Below are 16390 nucleotides of genomic sequence, written 5' to 3'. Positions count from 1 at the left end.
CCTAAAGAAAAACTCCACATCGGCCTCTACGTGATTTCTCAACATAAAGTCCGCCAGTCCTTGAAGCAGACCAACAGCTGGTAGGGTCATGAGTGTTTTCAAAACCTGTTGAGCAACTACTTTTCCCTGCCAGCCAGAACCTTTATCATGGGACAGTAGTGATTAGAGGCCCAGGCAGCCATGAACAAGCATTCCTCGGAAGACCTGCACACAAGCCACACTGAAAACAATGGAAGGTAAAGGGGTCCAGTATGAAGGGATTTGATAGGCTGCTTATGTGAACGAGGGAAGGCTTGGAGTTTGTTCTGTGCTTTCATGACAGTTTGCATCTAATGCCTTCAAGTGAAACTATCAAGCATTTTGCTGAAGATTTTTTTACTGCTGTTATAGAAGTATCTATCACCAGTATTTGTCAAGATCATTTCATTGTCTAAGCATAATAGATCCTGCAGCACTTTGATTAATAAATGACTCTTAGGTATCCAGGTGAACTGACATCAGGAGAGTAACAGAGTTTTCTCGACCTAATAAACACACAAAAACAGAAAGAAAGAGGACAAAACAGGAAACCCACAAGAGACACAAGGAGGGGGTAGCAGAAACAGTAGAGTTAAGATAGACAGTGTAATGAAAATGTGTAGTCTCACATGGAAGCACCAAAATAATTATGCATGTATGTCTCCTGAAATGGTCTCCTACAAAACTTGCAGCTGTGAGAAAGGGTGTCTGGATTTTCTGTGTGTTGCTTTGCAATGTTCTGTCCCTCAGTCTGCTACAACAGTGACAGCCAGAACCATAGTGTTATCCTTCAGACTGTGACAGTCTAAATCATTACTGATCACCTTACACATACAGATACACCATGTCATTAATGAACTGTTAACACTGTATGTATCACAGTTGTAACCATAAATAAGACTCTAGGATCATTCTATGGAAGTTCTCTACAGCGTGAGAAGATACTTTGCGTTATTTCCTCCTACTGTGGGAGTGCACGTGGACTACATGTCACAATGATTTAAAACGGAACCAATGCATATGCACAGATTTACAAACCTGACAGAAAAGAATACAGATAGATATGTCAACGATTGTGCTTACACAGACTTCGGCATATAAATCTACAGTTTTATGCCTCTGACCCCTGGTCTCATTGACGGAACACAGGATGACAGGTTCAGTATGGAAATGCTTCACTTTATCCTGCTGCAAGTGTCATTTAAAATCATGGAACCATCTCAATAAATCTAACATAAAGCTTAAAATAAGACAAAACAAAACTGTAAACCTTCTGATTTAGCTTGGCAAGGAAGCACATAAACATTGTATTATGATAATATTAAATTCCCTATTATTTTACTAACCAATTAATTTAAAAGACTGATAAAATAAGTTATTTATGAGTAATGACTTTATGGTAACCTAAATCTGATGCCTAAATTCAACATGTTTTTTTACATTAATAATACAAATGTAAAAAATAATAATAATAATTGTGTTCTTTAATATTGTAACAAAATGAGAATCAGTTGATCCTACACAGCAGTGAACTGCAGACTTCATCAACATGTGTTGGTGTGCTAAAAAGAATATATTCTGCTGAATAAAATATCACCTTCAAGCTCTTTTGTTTTTCCTCTCTCTTCTCTCTGCCACTGTTATCGCATGAGGCCAAGTCCCAACTGTATACCCAAACGCAAACACACTCGCATACGTCCCCGTGTGTCAAAAGATGTGATGGATTACAACAATCAAACAATATTTCATGAGTCCCAGCTGGCTGCGAGCAGCCCGAGCCATTTAAATTTGTAGGAGAGAACAGCTCTCGTCGTCTATTTTTGTCCCCTCTGTCTTCCCCTCTCTTCACCGGTGAGTCACGCTCTGTTCCCAACCTGCTGCAACACACTCTGAACGGAAGAAACACAAACACACCGAGGTCTGTTGATTAATATCTTGGAGATTATTAGTTTATAGTAGTGTACATAATCCTGAAGTAGCTTGCAATGCCTTCTATGATCCCACACAGCTTCTCATATTCTCAGCATCAAACAGAAGTAACAGCAATTCGGGCACAGCTTTGTGCACATGAACCAAAAATGTAGTCCTTTTTATTGTATTTTTTTTAGAAAATGTTCGAACTTGCTGTATCTCTTGTCTCTCTTCATGTGTTCTGAAATTAAGGCCAGAAACAGTTTGTCCTTCATGTCTGTTAATCATTTTTCTTTTTCGCTGAAGGTTTTAGGTCATTTTAGAGTGAAGTGTTTATTATTTTTCCAAATAAATGTGCTACCTGTATTTTCCCACAATCTTCCATGTGCCGTATATACAGTTTGCATGAATATATGTGCACTTATCCATGCGAATGCACATTACTCATGGGGAATAGACTGTAATCTCTGTGTGACAGGGCTATCTGCTCTGTACCTTGTGACATAGTCGCACTCACATTCACTTTAGATTTATGGCAAATTAATTTCATTAAATTCAAGTGTGAGCTCATTTCTGGTCAGCTCAAAGCTTTTGTGGGGATACATCTGTCATGGTGAAAGCTTATAAGGAGGGAGGAAAGAGACGTTAAAGTATGGCCAATCTCTTACTAAAACCAAAGAATTAAAGAAAAAAAAAGATCAAGCATTTAGTAAAAGATTTGACACTATTTCTGCACAATTAATCTGTCAAAATGCCACATATTGGAACAAGGCTGGAGGCCAGCTATTGATATGCAACCCATTATTATTGATTCTGACCCTTTCCACAATGAGTCTTACTGCAGGGATCAGCTGCTAACTTTGTTTCTTTGCATTCATTTAGTTAAGTTTGCAAAGTTCATTTTTATTTCTGTGTACATTTATTTTCCCTTTTTCTTTCCTTTTCCTTTTTATATTTATGTAGTTTTGTCTCTTTTCGTGACCTTGTTAAGAAGCAGGAGCAGATAGGGTTAAAGGCCTTGTTTAAGAGCTCAGCAGTGGCAGCTTAGTGCTGCTGGGGCTTCAACCATTAACCTTTTGATCAGTAGCCCTAACCACTGAGCTGGGTTGTTGAAATCGCAGCGAGGAGAATGATTTCCAAGTACAGGAGAGATTTAACTTGGAGATATTGAAAGCATCAAGTTTTCAATCAGTGCATAAATAAAAGGGAGAGGGATTAGTTCAAATGGTAGAGCGCTCGCTTAGCATGCGAGAGGTAGTGGGATCGATACCCGCATCCTCCAACGTTTCTTAAAAATAGGGGCAGTGGTGGTGCAACGGTAAAGTCTCTGGACTACTGATGCGGCCACTGTTGGGCCCTTGAGCAAGGCCCTTAACCCTTCCTGCTCCAGGGGCGCTGTACTGCAGCTGACCCGTCGCTCTGACTCCCCCAGTTGGGGAGAGATGCGAAAATCAGAATTTCCCCTCGTGGGATTAATAAGGGATAAAAAAAAAAAAAAAAAAAAAAAAGCTCTCTCATACGGTTTGTATAAGGTCTAACTTTGACAGTTAAAAATTTAAGTCATTTTTTAACCTTTAACATCCTCAGCCCAGCACAAAGTATAACTCTATAAATCATTTTCATTTCATTTTTTATGTATGTATGTATTAAGTTAAAGTATGAATAAATTCTAAAGCCAAAAATGCTAAATGCTAAAAAAAAAAAAAATCCTGCAGATATTTCTTTCTTTGTTGATTTTTTTCTACTTTCACCGTAGCCTGCAAGCTTCACACATTTTAGATTTCACTAAGGGTGTTCCCAAAGTTGACTATATAAGGGTTATTATACATTATGTTTGGTGTTCTTGGATAATTTTAGTATTTCCACTGATCTATATGAACAGTTTGTGTGTTTCTTCGCTGCACTTGTAATACTTTGCTAGCTTAGGGACATAGTCTACAAAAAGAAGAGATCATAACACTTTCAATGATTTATTTGTTGTTTGTGGCTCCTTTGAGAAGACTGAGCTTTTATGTTGTTTATCAGTTGTGTGCACATGAAGATTAGTTAGCAAAATAGCCAATTATTAGTGCCAGTTTTAGATGAAACCCAGAAATTTTCTCACATAAAATTCCGTTGAACTGTAACAAACTTTATGATATCAGTAGCACTAGAGCTTCTACATTTTAATGACTCCATATCTGTTACATACCTAGTAATACTTTCATGACCATTTAGTCTCTCACATCTGTGGCTGCAAAGTACGAAAAAAAAGGTTCACAATTTTTTATTTTTTTTTTTAAGTTTTGCAAAGAATGAATGCAAAAAAAAATCTGCTTATGTGCTTATTTTATCGCCAGTAAACATCTTTTAGTGGGCTGAGTGAACTCAACATGATTCCTTCAACTCAATTCGGGTCAAATTATTTCAAATCAAAACATCTCTGCTTAGAAGAACTTGTTTTTGATTTCGAAAAAGACCTGAAAACAAATATTAGGCATTTTAACATCCTAGAACCTAGAAACTTACAACATTCAATAAGATGATTTGATTTGGCTGAATTCCTTTATGTTGTTTTACAGTGTACATTAACAACTACTTTGCAAACAGTGTTACTGCTGGACTCTTTTAATTACATTTAGTTCTGAGTAACTGATTGTAAACCATTCAGAGCTGAACACCTGAACAGGAACCTTTGTCCTCACACAGGCAGTTACATAACAGACGTCAACCTTTCCAATGCAGGCCTGATGGATCCAGCCAGATATCATTTAATAGAGCCAAGAATACAAGCCAATTAACCGTAAATGAAAGGTAATTGATTTACAGTGCCAAATGTACTGTAAAACAAGCCTGCTTTGTGTTGATGGGCTAATGAGGACAGCACTGTGTGAGGCGCCAGCTTTGTGTAGGTGTGTTTGTGTGTGTGTGTGTAGATGATAGATGTAGTGTGGTTAAAAAGAAGGGGAGGGTCTGTGTAATTTACTATACTGAGTGGGTGGTTGGTAGAAGGTTTGGAAGAGAGACTTGGAAGGAGTTGGTGTGTAATTATGTGATACTTGTGACTTTGGATAAATCAGGGAGGCTGACATATAGATTTCAGTAACAGTGATTAAGTATTAAAGTCCTATTTATGCATATAAAAACTGGCAATAAACATGTGCAAATGTTATATGTGATTTCTAATTTAGCTCATACCAGCAGCTGGTACTGATATGCTGATCACATGATGAGTAACATCTTAGCATGAGATGTAGCTCATGTCTGACCTCTCAACATTTGAGAAGGACATGTTGTGGTTAATTAAAAATGTATGGAAGTCTGTCATTTTATCATTTAATGATGTATTTCTGGTACTTCATGATACTTCTCACATCTGCTCATTATCTGCAATAGTGTATTCTGGCGTGATTGAAGCCTATCCTGAAATTACATCCTGGATAGGGCATCAGTCTATAAGACACTGTCCACATGTCTTTGGTTGTTCCATTCTATCAAAAACTGTTGGCTTTCTGGCACTACAAAATAAATAAGGATGGAGACAAAAAATGATTTTACTGCTGCTTGGATGATCTGTATCAGATGATATACTGGAACTGTCACAGGTAATCCAATCAGTGTCTGTATATCTCATCTGGATAATATCTCATAATTGGACTTGCTATTAATCAGGAATCTTGTTATTCTAATTCTTCCCACAATTTGATTACAGTCAGTCAACAGCCCCTTACAGACGTGCTCTACTTCCCATTAAGTTGATCGCAACTGAATGTGCCGCCTTTATGTCTGAATGATCACCCTGGTTACTTTTCCACAAAATTCACAATTTGAATCTTACTAAGTCAGACCTCAAGTCATTTCTTTATCCCTTTCAGCTTTCAGTGCAGCACAAGCCTGAACTACATGCTGTCACATTAGCAGATATTCACACACAGTGATGTACTTTTAGTCATCGGAAGCAATTTATGGAAGTCTTTTTCCACATTTAAGCGCCGGTATTGAAGTAAAAGACAAGGTTTGCTACCAAAATATACAAAACACCTTCCTTGCTCACTTTGCCCTGACATGTATTACAGAATAAAATGTCCTCAAACAGAAAATTTTACTGCGACAAAGACAGAGTCTGTAACAGGTCAGATTTATGAGACCCTCCAGTTTTGAATATAATCTGGGTTTCGACAAAACAGGAACAAAAGTTTAGTCTGTAGTTTCCAGCTGTTTGTAGAAGTCTGTCCTCTGAGTTTATTAAACACCTTTCAACTGATGTGATCCCTTACAATGTGTTCACCCTGTTTGAGTGTATTTATACTTGGCAGAGATTCCAATCCTAAATCCAACTCAAAGACCTTAAAAGTTGGTCTTGCTGCTCTAATCGTATTCCAGTTGTAATGCATTGCTGCATGCATGCATGCACCGGTGCCGTTAATGTGCTTTTTCCTTGTCCAGATAAGTTGTTCAAACACGGGTTGTGCATTAATCCTAGAGCTAAATGAAGAAGCAAATTAACATGAATTTCCTGTTTGGAGGAGAAAAGGAGGTTTCAATTCATCCTGCTGTTCATGAAATCATAATTTTTCTCACGATGTTTTTGTGAGGCTTTGTTGATGCGTCTGGTTTGTAAATAGTATAAAATATCTAATTTACAGGTTTGGTTGAAACTTATTCTCAGACATTCTGGTTTCAGTTTTAAGATGGCTGCAAACTTCAGCTTGAAACCATCGCTTCTTTCTTGCATGTTCACTCTGATTGTCATGTAGCTTTTTTCATCCGCTGCACTTACAGCAAATATTTACATACCTTCAAGCTAAGATCAGTTTGTGTTGTTTCTGCTACTTTGTCTTTTTTCTGAATATCTGTCTAGACAAGAGTGCCGTATCGCCGCCCCTGCTGTCCTCAGCCTCCTCCCTCAGAGATCACGCAGCTTTCTTCCAGTCAGAAATTATGCGGCCGGCGAATGATCCTAAAGAACGCGACCCCTCCCACGTTCGGATGCTGAACGATGTTCTCCGTGACCTGGAGAAGAGCTTCATCATCCCACAGACAGCGCCTGGAGTGTACAGGTAGGAGAGAAGTTACTGTCTCAGAGTCACAACATTCAAGTAGGGCAGCAGTAAGGAATCTACTGTTAGCCACCTCCACCCCCAGAATGCATACACATTGAAATGCGTGAAGTCATGTGAGACAGTTGAATCTTCACGATCTTGAATATAGTTAAAATTAATGTTTGACATCTGAAAATTTCCTCTAAGTTTCTTGGTGTCCTTTCTGTTTGTTTTGTTGGGGTTTTTTTGGTGCAATATTATACAGGTCAACAGCTCTTTTCTGCGACTTCTTGCAGAGTTAAATTGTATCATCATCCATTCCAGTTTGCATGAAAAGGTTTACACTTAGAGAACTTGCAGTTGACCTGAACAAAATTATTCTTGGAAAGTTTTTCACCTCTGGCTCAATAGTCAGTGTGTTCCTCCTCTCCGCTGACAGCATAGTTGGTCCTGCTGCCTCCACACTTATTTGCATAATCTCATATCTCCTCAGCTTCCCCTGAAGTTATTGAACCATCACATTTGCTGGTTGACTCAAAATCCAGCATCACATGATGTTTATTAGAGTTACCCTGTGTAATATTTCTGTTACACAAAAAAAGCAATGTACAGTGTGTTAATGCGTTAACTTTTGTAACAAAACATTTTCACAATTAAAATTACGCCCACGCTTACTCTTTCTTGTTTCCTGATATTGCTACACTATTTAGAGCCTTACTGCCACCAACTGTTGATCAGTGAAGTTACAAATATGCAGCGACAGGAATGTGCAGCTTTCACACTTGTGTGTCCGTGCATAAGGTGCAAACAAAATGGACCTATCAACACTGCTACAATACACCATTACTGGACAGAAAAGAGGGGAAAATAATGAACTGAATCCAACTCCTTTGAGCAAACCTTACAGGACAGAATCCATAACCAAGCTCATAATGTTTTTAACTCAAAGACTGAGCCTTATCAGACAGACAAACCATGAAGAAAAGTTGCTGAAAAGTTTGATGAATATTCCGTCTTCCTTTGTGTCCTGCTCAGGGGCCTTGGCTACATACTTTAAAATTATAGCAGATTGTATTTCAGTGGCGGTCAATCCCCAACCCAAACAAATGGTTTTGGAACATTATGATTTCAAAAAGGGTTACGGCAACGCAAGACCAGAAAAATACTATAAATAAGTAGAATGATCTTCATTTGTGGAGTAAGAATTTGAAAACAAATGGTTTTGTGTGATGAATCAAATGGTTTTAATGCAATAAACTGAAGTATTTCACACAGTTTGAATGCATCTTAAATGTTGTTAACTGAGAACTAAAAAGATTCATAACCAAATAGATTGATAACCTGACTTCACTTTACTGTTTTACGACACTCATTTATTGATAGCCCAAATAAAACAGAGTGAAGCAGTCACATGGCACATTATATATCCCCTGGAGTTATTTAAATTCATGACTTCATTTTGAAAGGTCTTCTGGTCTACTGCTATTAAACAGATAATTAAGGAGGCCTTTATTAACTATCAACTGTTTAACATTCAGAACTCTTTATTGTCAGAATATAAAATAAGGCAATATTGTGCACAGTGATTGTAGTGGTGGTCTAGTGCGGCTGAATGAAGAAACATTGTTTTACTCTGAACATCCTGGCAGACAAAGCACAAGGTGATAGGTTACAACTGTTTGAACACAATATGGCCTGTAGCCTGCACCGCAATGACTCATCCAAACAGCTCCCACTCCACCTGCAAAACATTTGGAGCCCACAAGTTGTAATTTCTGAGGCCAAACCCAGGAATTCAAATTTGGCGATGAGAGTTACAGTGCAAGGCTAGAGGGAACATATTGAGGTGCGAGGAGAGTTTACTCTCATGTTTCATTTTGCAGGAGAGCAAGACCATTCCCAGGATTAATAATAAATGAAACACTGCCAGTCAAATGTCTGGACTCAGTTACACACTTAGGGGATTTTCTTTGCTTTTGCAATTTTATGTATATCAGAGTAGAACTAAAGACAATAAAACTATGAATTCAGTATTAAATAAAAAAAAAGTGTAAGCAAAGTGTTTTGGTTTTAGATTCTTTAAAATTGGCCCCTTTTGCTTTGATGACATCATTCATGCCAACCCTTTTGGATGCCCACCTTTGTGACTTTGTGGGATCTAAAAATGGCAGCACACCCTTTTCAATATCAACACATCAGTTAAAATACATTTTTAAAAAATTAAAAAGTTAAAGTGCATCATCATAGTGGCAAAAAATGAAGAATAGGCCCACTGCACAGTCTGTGTGTGACACATCAAGGTGGCAGCATTGGGCGTGTATGATGCAAAGGAAGATATTGAATTGAAACTGCACCAGAGGAATTTACATCAGAAAAAGAATCAGCCACAGATGGCAATCTTGGCGCGTCCCAAATCCAATGTCCTCACAAATGTGGCAAGGGCTGAAGTTACGCTTTGCAACTTCAATGCACCACACAGTGTGCCACTCCTGTAACAGACCATCTATTCATGCAACCATTTTTTCCAGGTAGGTGATAATGGACACCAGGTTATGTGATGCAGTACTCCATCATTTTTCTTTGTGGTCAAACAGCCCTTACAGAGCCTGGAGTTGTGTTTTAGCTCATTGTCCTGCTAAAAAACTAATGACGGTTCCTTTAAGGTCAGACCAGATGGGATGTTGTGGTAGCCATGTTGGATAAGTGAACTGTGTGTGAATGTCCAACAGTGTCACTAGCAAAGCCTCACGCAGCCTCAAAATGTTTTGTGGTGGTAACTGCACATACAGACATCTCAACTTGTCTGTGTCTCATAAAGACATGGTGACTGCAACCAGAAAGGTCACATTTGGACTCAGCGTGCCAAAATATAGACTTTCGCTGGTCTGATGTTCATTACTCTGCCAAGGAACACAGTGGTGGAGTATGTGACAATCGGCATTGGTTTGTCTGTCTGTCTGTTTGTCTGTCCGTCTGTTTGTCTGTCCGTCTGTTTGTCCGTTTGCAACATTACTCAAAAATGGATGAACGGATTTGGGTTCAATTTTCATGGAAGCTCCGAATTGACAGAAGAACCAAGTGATTAGATTTTGGCAGTGATGTGGCTTATAGTCTGGATCCATGGATTTGTTAAGGATTTCTGTATCATTGCAAGATAGCGGCAAGGCGTCACTGTAACTATTACTACAAATGAAACTATGTCAATCCACCATGAACTTTAAATGTACACAGTAAACAGACATGTAATTCTCATCAAAGTGACTTAGTCTTTAAATGGATCATCACTGGTGGCAAATGCTGGGTCTACAGTTGCGGCCTAGAGACCAAATAAAAAGTGGAGAAACCTAGTGTTGCCAAGACTGAAGAAGGTCAGGTAAGCAGCACAACCAATAGCATCCTTGTCATTTTCTTTGACACTAATGGGGTTTTGTATAAATTTGTCCTCCTGGATCAAGTTGCCAAACCCAAGTTGTACTTTAACATCCTGAGGTGTCTGAGCGAGAACATTTAGTACATGCAACCAGGCCAAAAAGTGTAAATATAGCTCCTCACCTGCCCTGCTCCTGAAATGGTTCCCTGCAACTTATTCTTCATCTGCAAAATACATTTTGAATGGTCTGGTGAACATTGCAAATGGTGCTTGACTTGGTTACAATGAGGGACTTCAAGGGAGTTTTCTAAACGCTGCAGAAGACTACCTTTAAGTGGATTGTGGCAAATTTAAAATCAGGCATGTTTTTTTGTATTTTCAGGCCCAGACTGACATTTTTAACTGCACCTCATGCAGCAAGAGCAAAAGGGGAAAGCAAAATAAAAAATAGCAAAGTATTTAAATTGCACATACAGTCAAAAAAGCAACTCGTATCACATTAAAGAAAGGGGAAAGCAAAAGACTACAGTACAATTTTAGTAAAGCCAAGAAAATCTACATAATCCTCCCCCTAATAATTTCCCCCTAAATCATATGCAGTGCCGTGTTGGGGCAGCCATGATTTAAATCCCCATCATCCATCTATCTTGTATTGCTTGCATCCACTTCTTTTTCAAGTTGTTCTACATATGGAGCAGAACAGCAATAATGTAACATAAAATTTGTGCTTCACAGTATTTCACACATATTTATTCCTTCTGACAAAAAAAGGGAAAAGAGGAATAATTTACACTCAACGGCGCTTGATTTTTTTTATTTTTTTTTTCCTGGCAGCAGCTTTTCAGGGCAGAGCAGCAGTAATTCATTGACTCTGCACTTTGCATGTGCATAGAAGTGAGAGCGCCGTATTAGTGGATGAATTTGTTTTAGTCAAGCTGTCCAGTTTAAGAATATACACAATAAATCCTATCAAATTACATTTACTTGCAGGATTGGCCTTGACTGATAGTGAGGACTTTCTCTCGGGCAGCTATATTTTTATCCCACAAGGGTAACACCTCTGTTCTGTTTGAGTTTTGCATCCACACAATGTCTGTTACACACTTCAGCAATCCCTCCTGCTTTCCCCCCACAGCTCTTTAGCTGTCTACTTTTCTACTAGATTCTAACAGAATAAATTGCTTCTGCTGTTCACTGTTATTCACAGTTTATGGCAGTAATAGACCTGTTAATTGTCCTAGACTGCCATTAGCATCCAAGCTAAAATTAGCTGCTCCATCATGCTTGGAAAGCATTAAGGCTTAATAGCACTCATTTATAAAGGAAGTTACCATTCGCTCACAGGACTAGGGCAATTAGTCTAAGAGTGCTGAACACTCTTTCAGATGTTTACTTTGAAAACCTGAGGTCTATTTTAAGCAACAGAATCACATGCTGAGAACATTTTTGGTGCTCAACAGAAAAGAAACGCAAACTCTTGATGATGCCTCTGATTTATAGTTTTGCTGTGTGCCTGGTACTCGTGTTCTCATTTTAAGTGAAGCTTTAAAAATGTGAGTTTCCATCACTGTGTTTGTGACTACTATTAAATCTTGCCATGGGTATCAATGCAAACCTTGCTGTAAATATTCAGATTTAAAGATGTAGTTGGTACTGACACAGGAATGAGACTGAGGATCATAGAGAGCCTTGGCAACCAACAGGGTCAGTGGGTGGTCCTGCTGTGAGCCCTGAAGGCCTTGAACTCTTGTTCAACTTCAAATCTACTTTTTATTCAGAGTTACAAAACTGCAAAGCTGAACAACTGCTTTCTTGTCAAACCTTGGAACAACAACTTTACAACACAATACTGTACTGTAGGGCTGCGCAATTATGGCCAAAATGATAATCGCAATTGTTTTTCAATGTTGAAATCTCTTTTTAATATACAAATTCTTGTGTCAAAATAAGAGTAAAAATTCTTCTTGACCTGAATTCAGTGCATCTCTAAGAGGTAAAATATAAATACTGCCAACAACTTAGTTGCTGAACATTTTCTTATTGATAGACTACAATTTACTGATCTTCCCTGAATGACTTGCATGCAGCCTACAGTAGATGCTAGCTTAGAGTCTGTGCACAGAGAAGCCTCAAGTCTCCACTCCATTACTTTTGTGTGTGACGAAAAGTTACTTTGAAAACAGTAAAATAAGGTGTTCTAGTGTTACCTGCATCCAAGGTGATACCAAGTGATTTTATCTATATGGACTGTTTTCGAAAAGCAAGATTTTCTAGGAGTGGAGCATTTTTAATGCCAGCATGGCTGTCTGTTCACTGTGGGAAGTCAAATTTGTGATTGTGATTAACATTCAAGTAATTGTGCAGCCCTATAAAGTTGTATAGGCAAAAACACACATTAACATATTCAAGTGAGTGAGCTTTTTGTGAAAAGGTCTGAACGCAAACAAAAACTGAAATCACACACAAACACAGGAAGATCTTTTTAGTATCACAGTCTTTATGTAATACTCTACACACAGCAAGCTAGACAGTTTCAATCAGACAAGATGCCTTACTTCGACATAAATGTTGTGTAGTTTGTCGAGGGAAGCTGCCTCACTGAATCCTCCGCTTCTCAGTCAGGTAACACTGGAATCAGGCACCAAGGAGCGTGAAAGGCATGCAATGCCAAGGGGGAAAAAATTAAGCAATGTTCCAGCAACACAGCATATAATCAATATAAACAGGAACAGGACCAGAGAAAGCCAGCGGGCATATCATAAACTTTGTGAAATATAAACAAAGTAAGAAATAATTGTAATAATTCATGAAGTGCTAAGAAAAAGTTTATGAACACTTTGGAATTGTGTTGTTTTCTGCATTATTTAGACATAAATTGTCATCTGATCTTCATCTAAGTCACAAATGGACATCAACTATCGTAATCTATCTTGTTTTTACATTAAGAAGGCTAGTGGAAAATTAAGGAACTCGGGCGTTTTATAATAGTGTCAAACAAATGTTGAACAAATCCATGAACACCTCTCCTGAAGACATTCCAAAGCTTCTCTGTGGGGTAATATTCTTGGCTCTGACTGGACTACTCCAAAAAAGTGGATTTTGTTTGTGTGAAGCCTTTCTGTCATAGATATGCTTCGCTGTTTAGGGTCATCAACCTGCTGCATCACCCAATTTCTGCTGAGCTCCAGCTGGCAGACAGACCCCAACATTATCCTGTATGATACCTTGAAACTTGGATTTATTTTTCCCCTTGATGATTCCAGTCTGTCCAAGAAAAAGGAGAGAAAAGCAGCCCCCAATCATTATGCTCCTTACATTCCTATTGGTATGTAGGGCTTCTTATATATTATATGATTCAGCCTTAGTGTCATCCCTTGACAAAACATTTTCTCAGTGGCATTGTGGACTGTCAAGGTGCTCTTTGGCAAACTTCACGCATGCTGTGATTTCTTGGTGGGAATTTGCCACCACTCGTGATTTGCATATAATAGATACTCATAAACAGAGATGTCAACAAAATCCAATATTTCCTTTTAGCCTTTCACTTCACCTCACTGAGGTTTTGCTTTGCACCTTTGCAGTTCACTGGGAATTTGCATATTTCTGCAGCTTTAATAAAATACCCAAACAAAGTAGTCTGAAAACCTTTTGTGTGCTAAAATTAAAATGTCCGTTTTTATTTTTTAGTTTTGTACAATTTCATACAATAGACTGGAAAAAACACATCTTATAGGTTTTTGGTTTCCCTTTTGACTATCACTAAGAAATCTCAAGTTTGGGGTTCATCACCATCTCAGTCATTTGAAACCAGACATGAAAAGCCAGGAGATGGATGGATGTTTGATAAATCTAGGACTCAAGGATGTGAATTTGTAAAATGAACATCATTAAATGAGACTTGAAACTAATGGTTAAGATCATAAACTCATAAGGAAAGTAGAGTCATTTTCTCATGAACTTCTATCCGATCGGGCTGCTTTGTGGAGCCCAAGGAGTCAGACCCTGTTGGCTATTAGAAAGACTGTAAATTTAAGGCTTCAGCTTTCAGGCCTGCAGGCTACTGTATGTGCATCTATTTTCTCCAGTTTAGGAACAATACAGGGTCAACTGAGATGCCAAAAAAGTTTAATCAAAACAAATTCTATAATGTCAACTAAAAATGTCTGTGGACTAGGGGAAGTTAATAAGATTTTTACCGGATATCAGTCAACAGAAAAATCCAGCTTTCATCCAGTCCAGATACATTCTGGTTTTTACACGCAAGTCACTGACCTCAGACAAACCAGACATTACATGAGGTCCAGCACAGTCTGCCAGTTTTGCCTTCCAGGTTTCTTTGGGCAGCCTAAACCTGGCTCGCCCATTCATAAAAAAAATTGAAATTAAATCCCAGCAATTTTTTTGACATGATTAATCTGCCAAGGTCCCTCCACTAATCTCTTTGCTTGTCAGTTTGTTCAGCAAATGGAACACCCTTGAAATGTTGTAAATCCACTTGTTTGGCATGAGGGATAATATCTTAAATACTATTAATTTTTAAGGCAAAGCTACAGTCCAGTTAAAACCTTTGCATGATGTATTAGCAGTCGGGGAAAGGCAGTGAATTATGTGTAGGGCAACTTATCCAACTGCTTCCAACTGCACAAGCAGTAATGGTCGTGTAACATGATTTAGTTCCAGTCAAATACACACTTTTCATTCAGGTGTTCAAGTCAAGTAGACTTTATCTAGGGCAATGCATGCAGTAACCCCCATTGCTTGGCTGATTAAACTGGCTGCTAGACATTAGACCAAGGTGGGATTGGAACGGATTGATGTTTGCTTTAATGTTTACTTTGACGGTACTACTGTGATATTTGAATACTGAAGGCAGTCGTGGTATTACCTGTGATAAGGGAAAATATGAATCACACTGATATTGAATTCCTCTTGTGGAAAGATATCACTACTCCCTTCTGTAGCCACACACTGGGTGCAGTGGAACCAAGAAAGGCTAATTTAATGATTGGATTGGAACCAAAATGTAGCTGCAAGGACTGTTGGATGCAGTTCCCCCTCTTTGAGTAGCACCTAAGACCAGTACACATAGTTTAAACTAAATTTATTGTGTTGCAGAGCAGCAGGTAGTCTCCATTAAGAATGGATCAGTTGATAGCAGATATCTTAACAATCAAGACTTCTTTCGTGACTAGGTATTCACCAATAGCCTGAATAGTGAACATGAATAGACAAGATCTTGTTGGGCTTGGACCTCTTCTGTTTCTTGTTTTGAGTGGTTCCTGTTTGTTTGGTTGTTGTTCTGTTTTTCTGACTGCAGTTTCCAGTTCTCTTTTATTATGTTTCTCATTTATATGTGAGGGATAATAACCAATACATGGAACCCTTATTTCATCATTCATGAAATGTGTCTTGTAATGTCCAAAAAACCCTGTATGGACTTCAGTGTTTCCTCTAGGATTTTTTTCAGCAGTGGCGGCAGGCTCTCCGGGAGCCGTGGCAGCGTAAACAATTGACACATGACTGCAGATTTTACTTGTACAAACTATTTATTGAATGGCCAGGTGAAAAAAATCTTTTTAAAGGCTGAATGTTAAAAAAAAAATAAAATAAAAAAATATTTGAACAAGGTTATTTGAAAATCCAGTCAGCAGTTATCCATACACTGAGTGTAGATATTAGCTTAATGCTATCAATTAATTTACTCACGTTAGTGTCACTGAGTTGGGACCGGGCCCAATTAACTGAAGCTACCAATATGTTACATAACCTTAGCTGGTCATCAATATTTTGTGAATGTCTGTTTAACTTGTAAAATCTATTATGAGTTATCTTAAGCTTGTAACTTTTTTCCGGTAAGTCGCTGCCATATTTTCCAAGACGACACTCCTCTGACTCTCTGACCTGTTGCCTGGGTGCTTGACGTGACGTCACTTTCAAGGCCACACTCTCGCAAGTAATTAATGTCATATGAATCCCACATATCAAAGAGTAGATACTCAGCAAGATAATTATCTGTAGCTTTCCTTAGTACTCGTGAGTATCCGACACGGTACAGCCCTCTGCTGTGAAG

General features: G+C 38.4%; 1 protein-coding gene across 4 annotated transcripts in view; it reads left to right on the top strand.

Annotated features, from left to right (window-relative positions):
• The window catches only part of LOC111562694 (inactive N-acetylated-alpha-linked acidic dipeptidase-like protein 2), a 520178-nt gene that overhangs the window by 495450 nt on the left and 8338 nt on the right, over positions 1-16390 (top strand). For all 4 annotated transcript variants that reach the window (XM_055016278.1, XM_055016281.1, XM_055016283.1 and 1 more), the window contains one exon: positions 6770-6968. In XM_055016278.1, the coding sequence (XP_054872253.1) occupies positions 6770-6968 (199 nt within the window). The remainder of the gene's footprint in view (positions 1-6769; positions 6969-16390) is intronic.

The sequence above is a fragment of the Amphiprion ocellaris genome, chromosome 2, assembly GCF_022539595.1.
Source record: "Amphiprion ocellaris isolate individual 3 ecotype Okinawa chromosome 2, ASM2253959v1, whole genome shotgun sequence".
Taxonomy (NCBI): domain Eukaryota; kingdom Metazoa; phylum Chordata; class Actinopteri; family Pomacentridae; genus Amphiprion; species Amphiprion ocellaris.
Note: the sequence above shows the minus strand (reverse complement) of the source record. Positions and strands in the feature narration are given on the sequence as shown.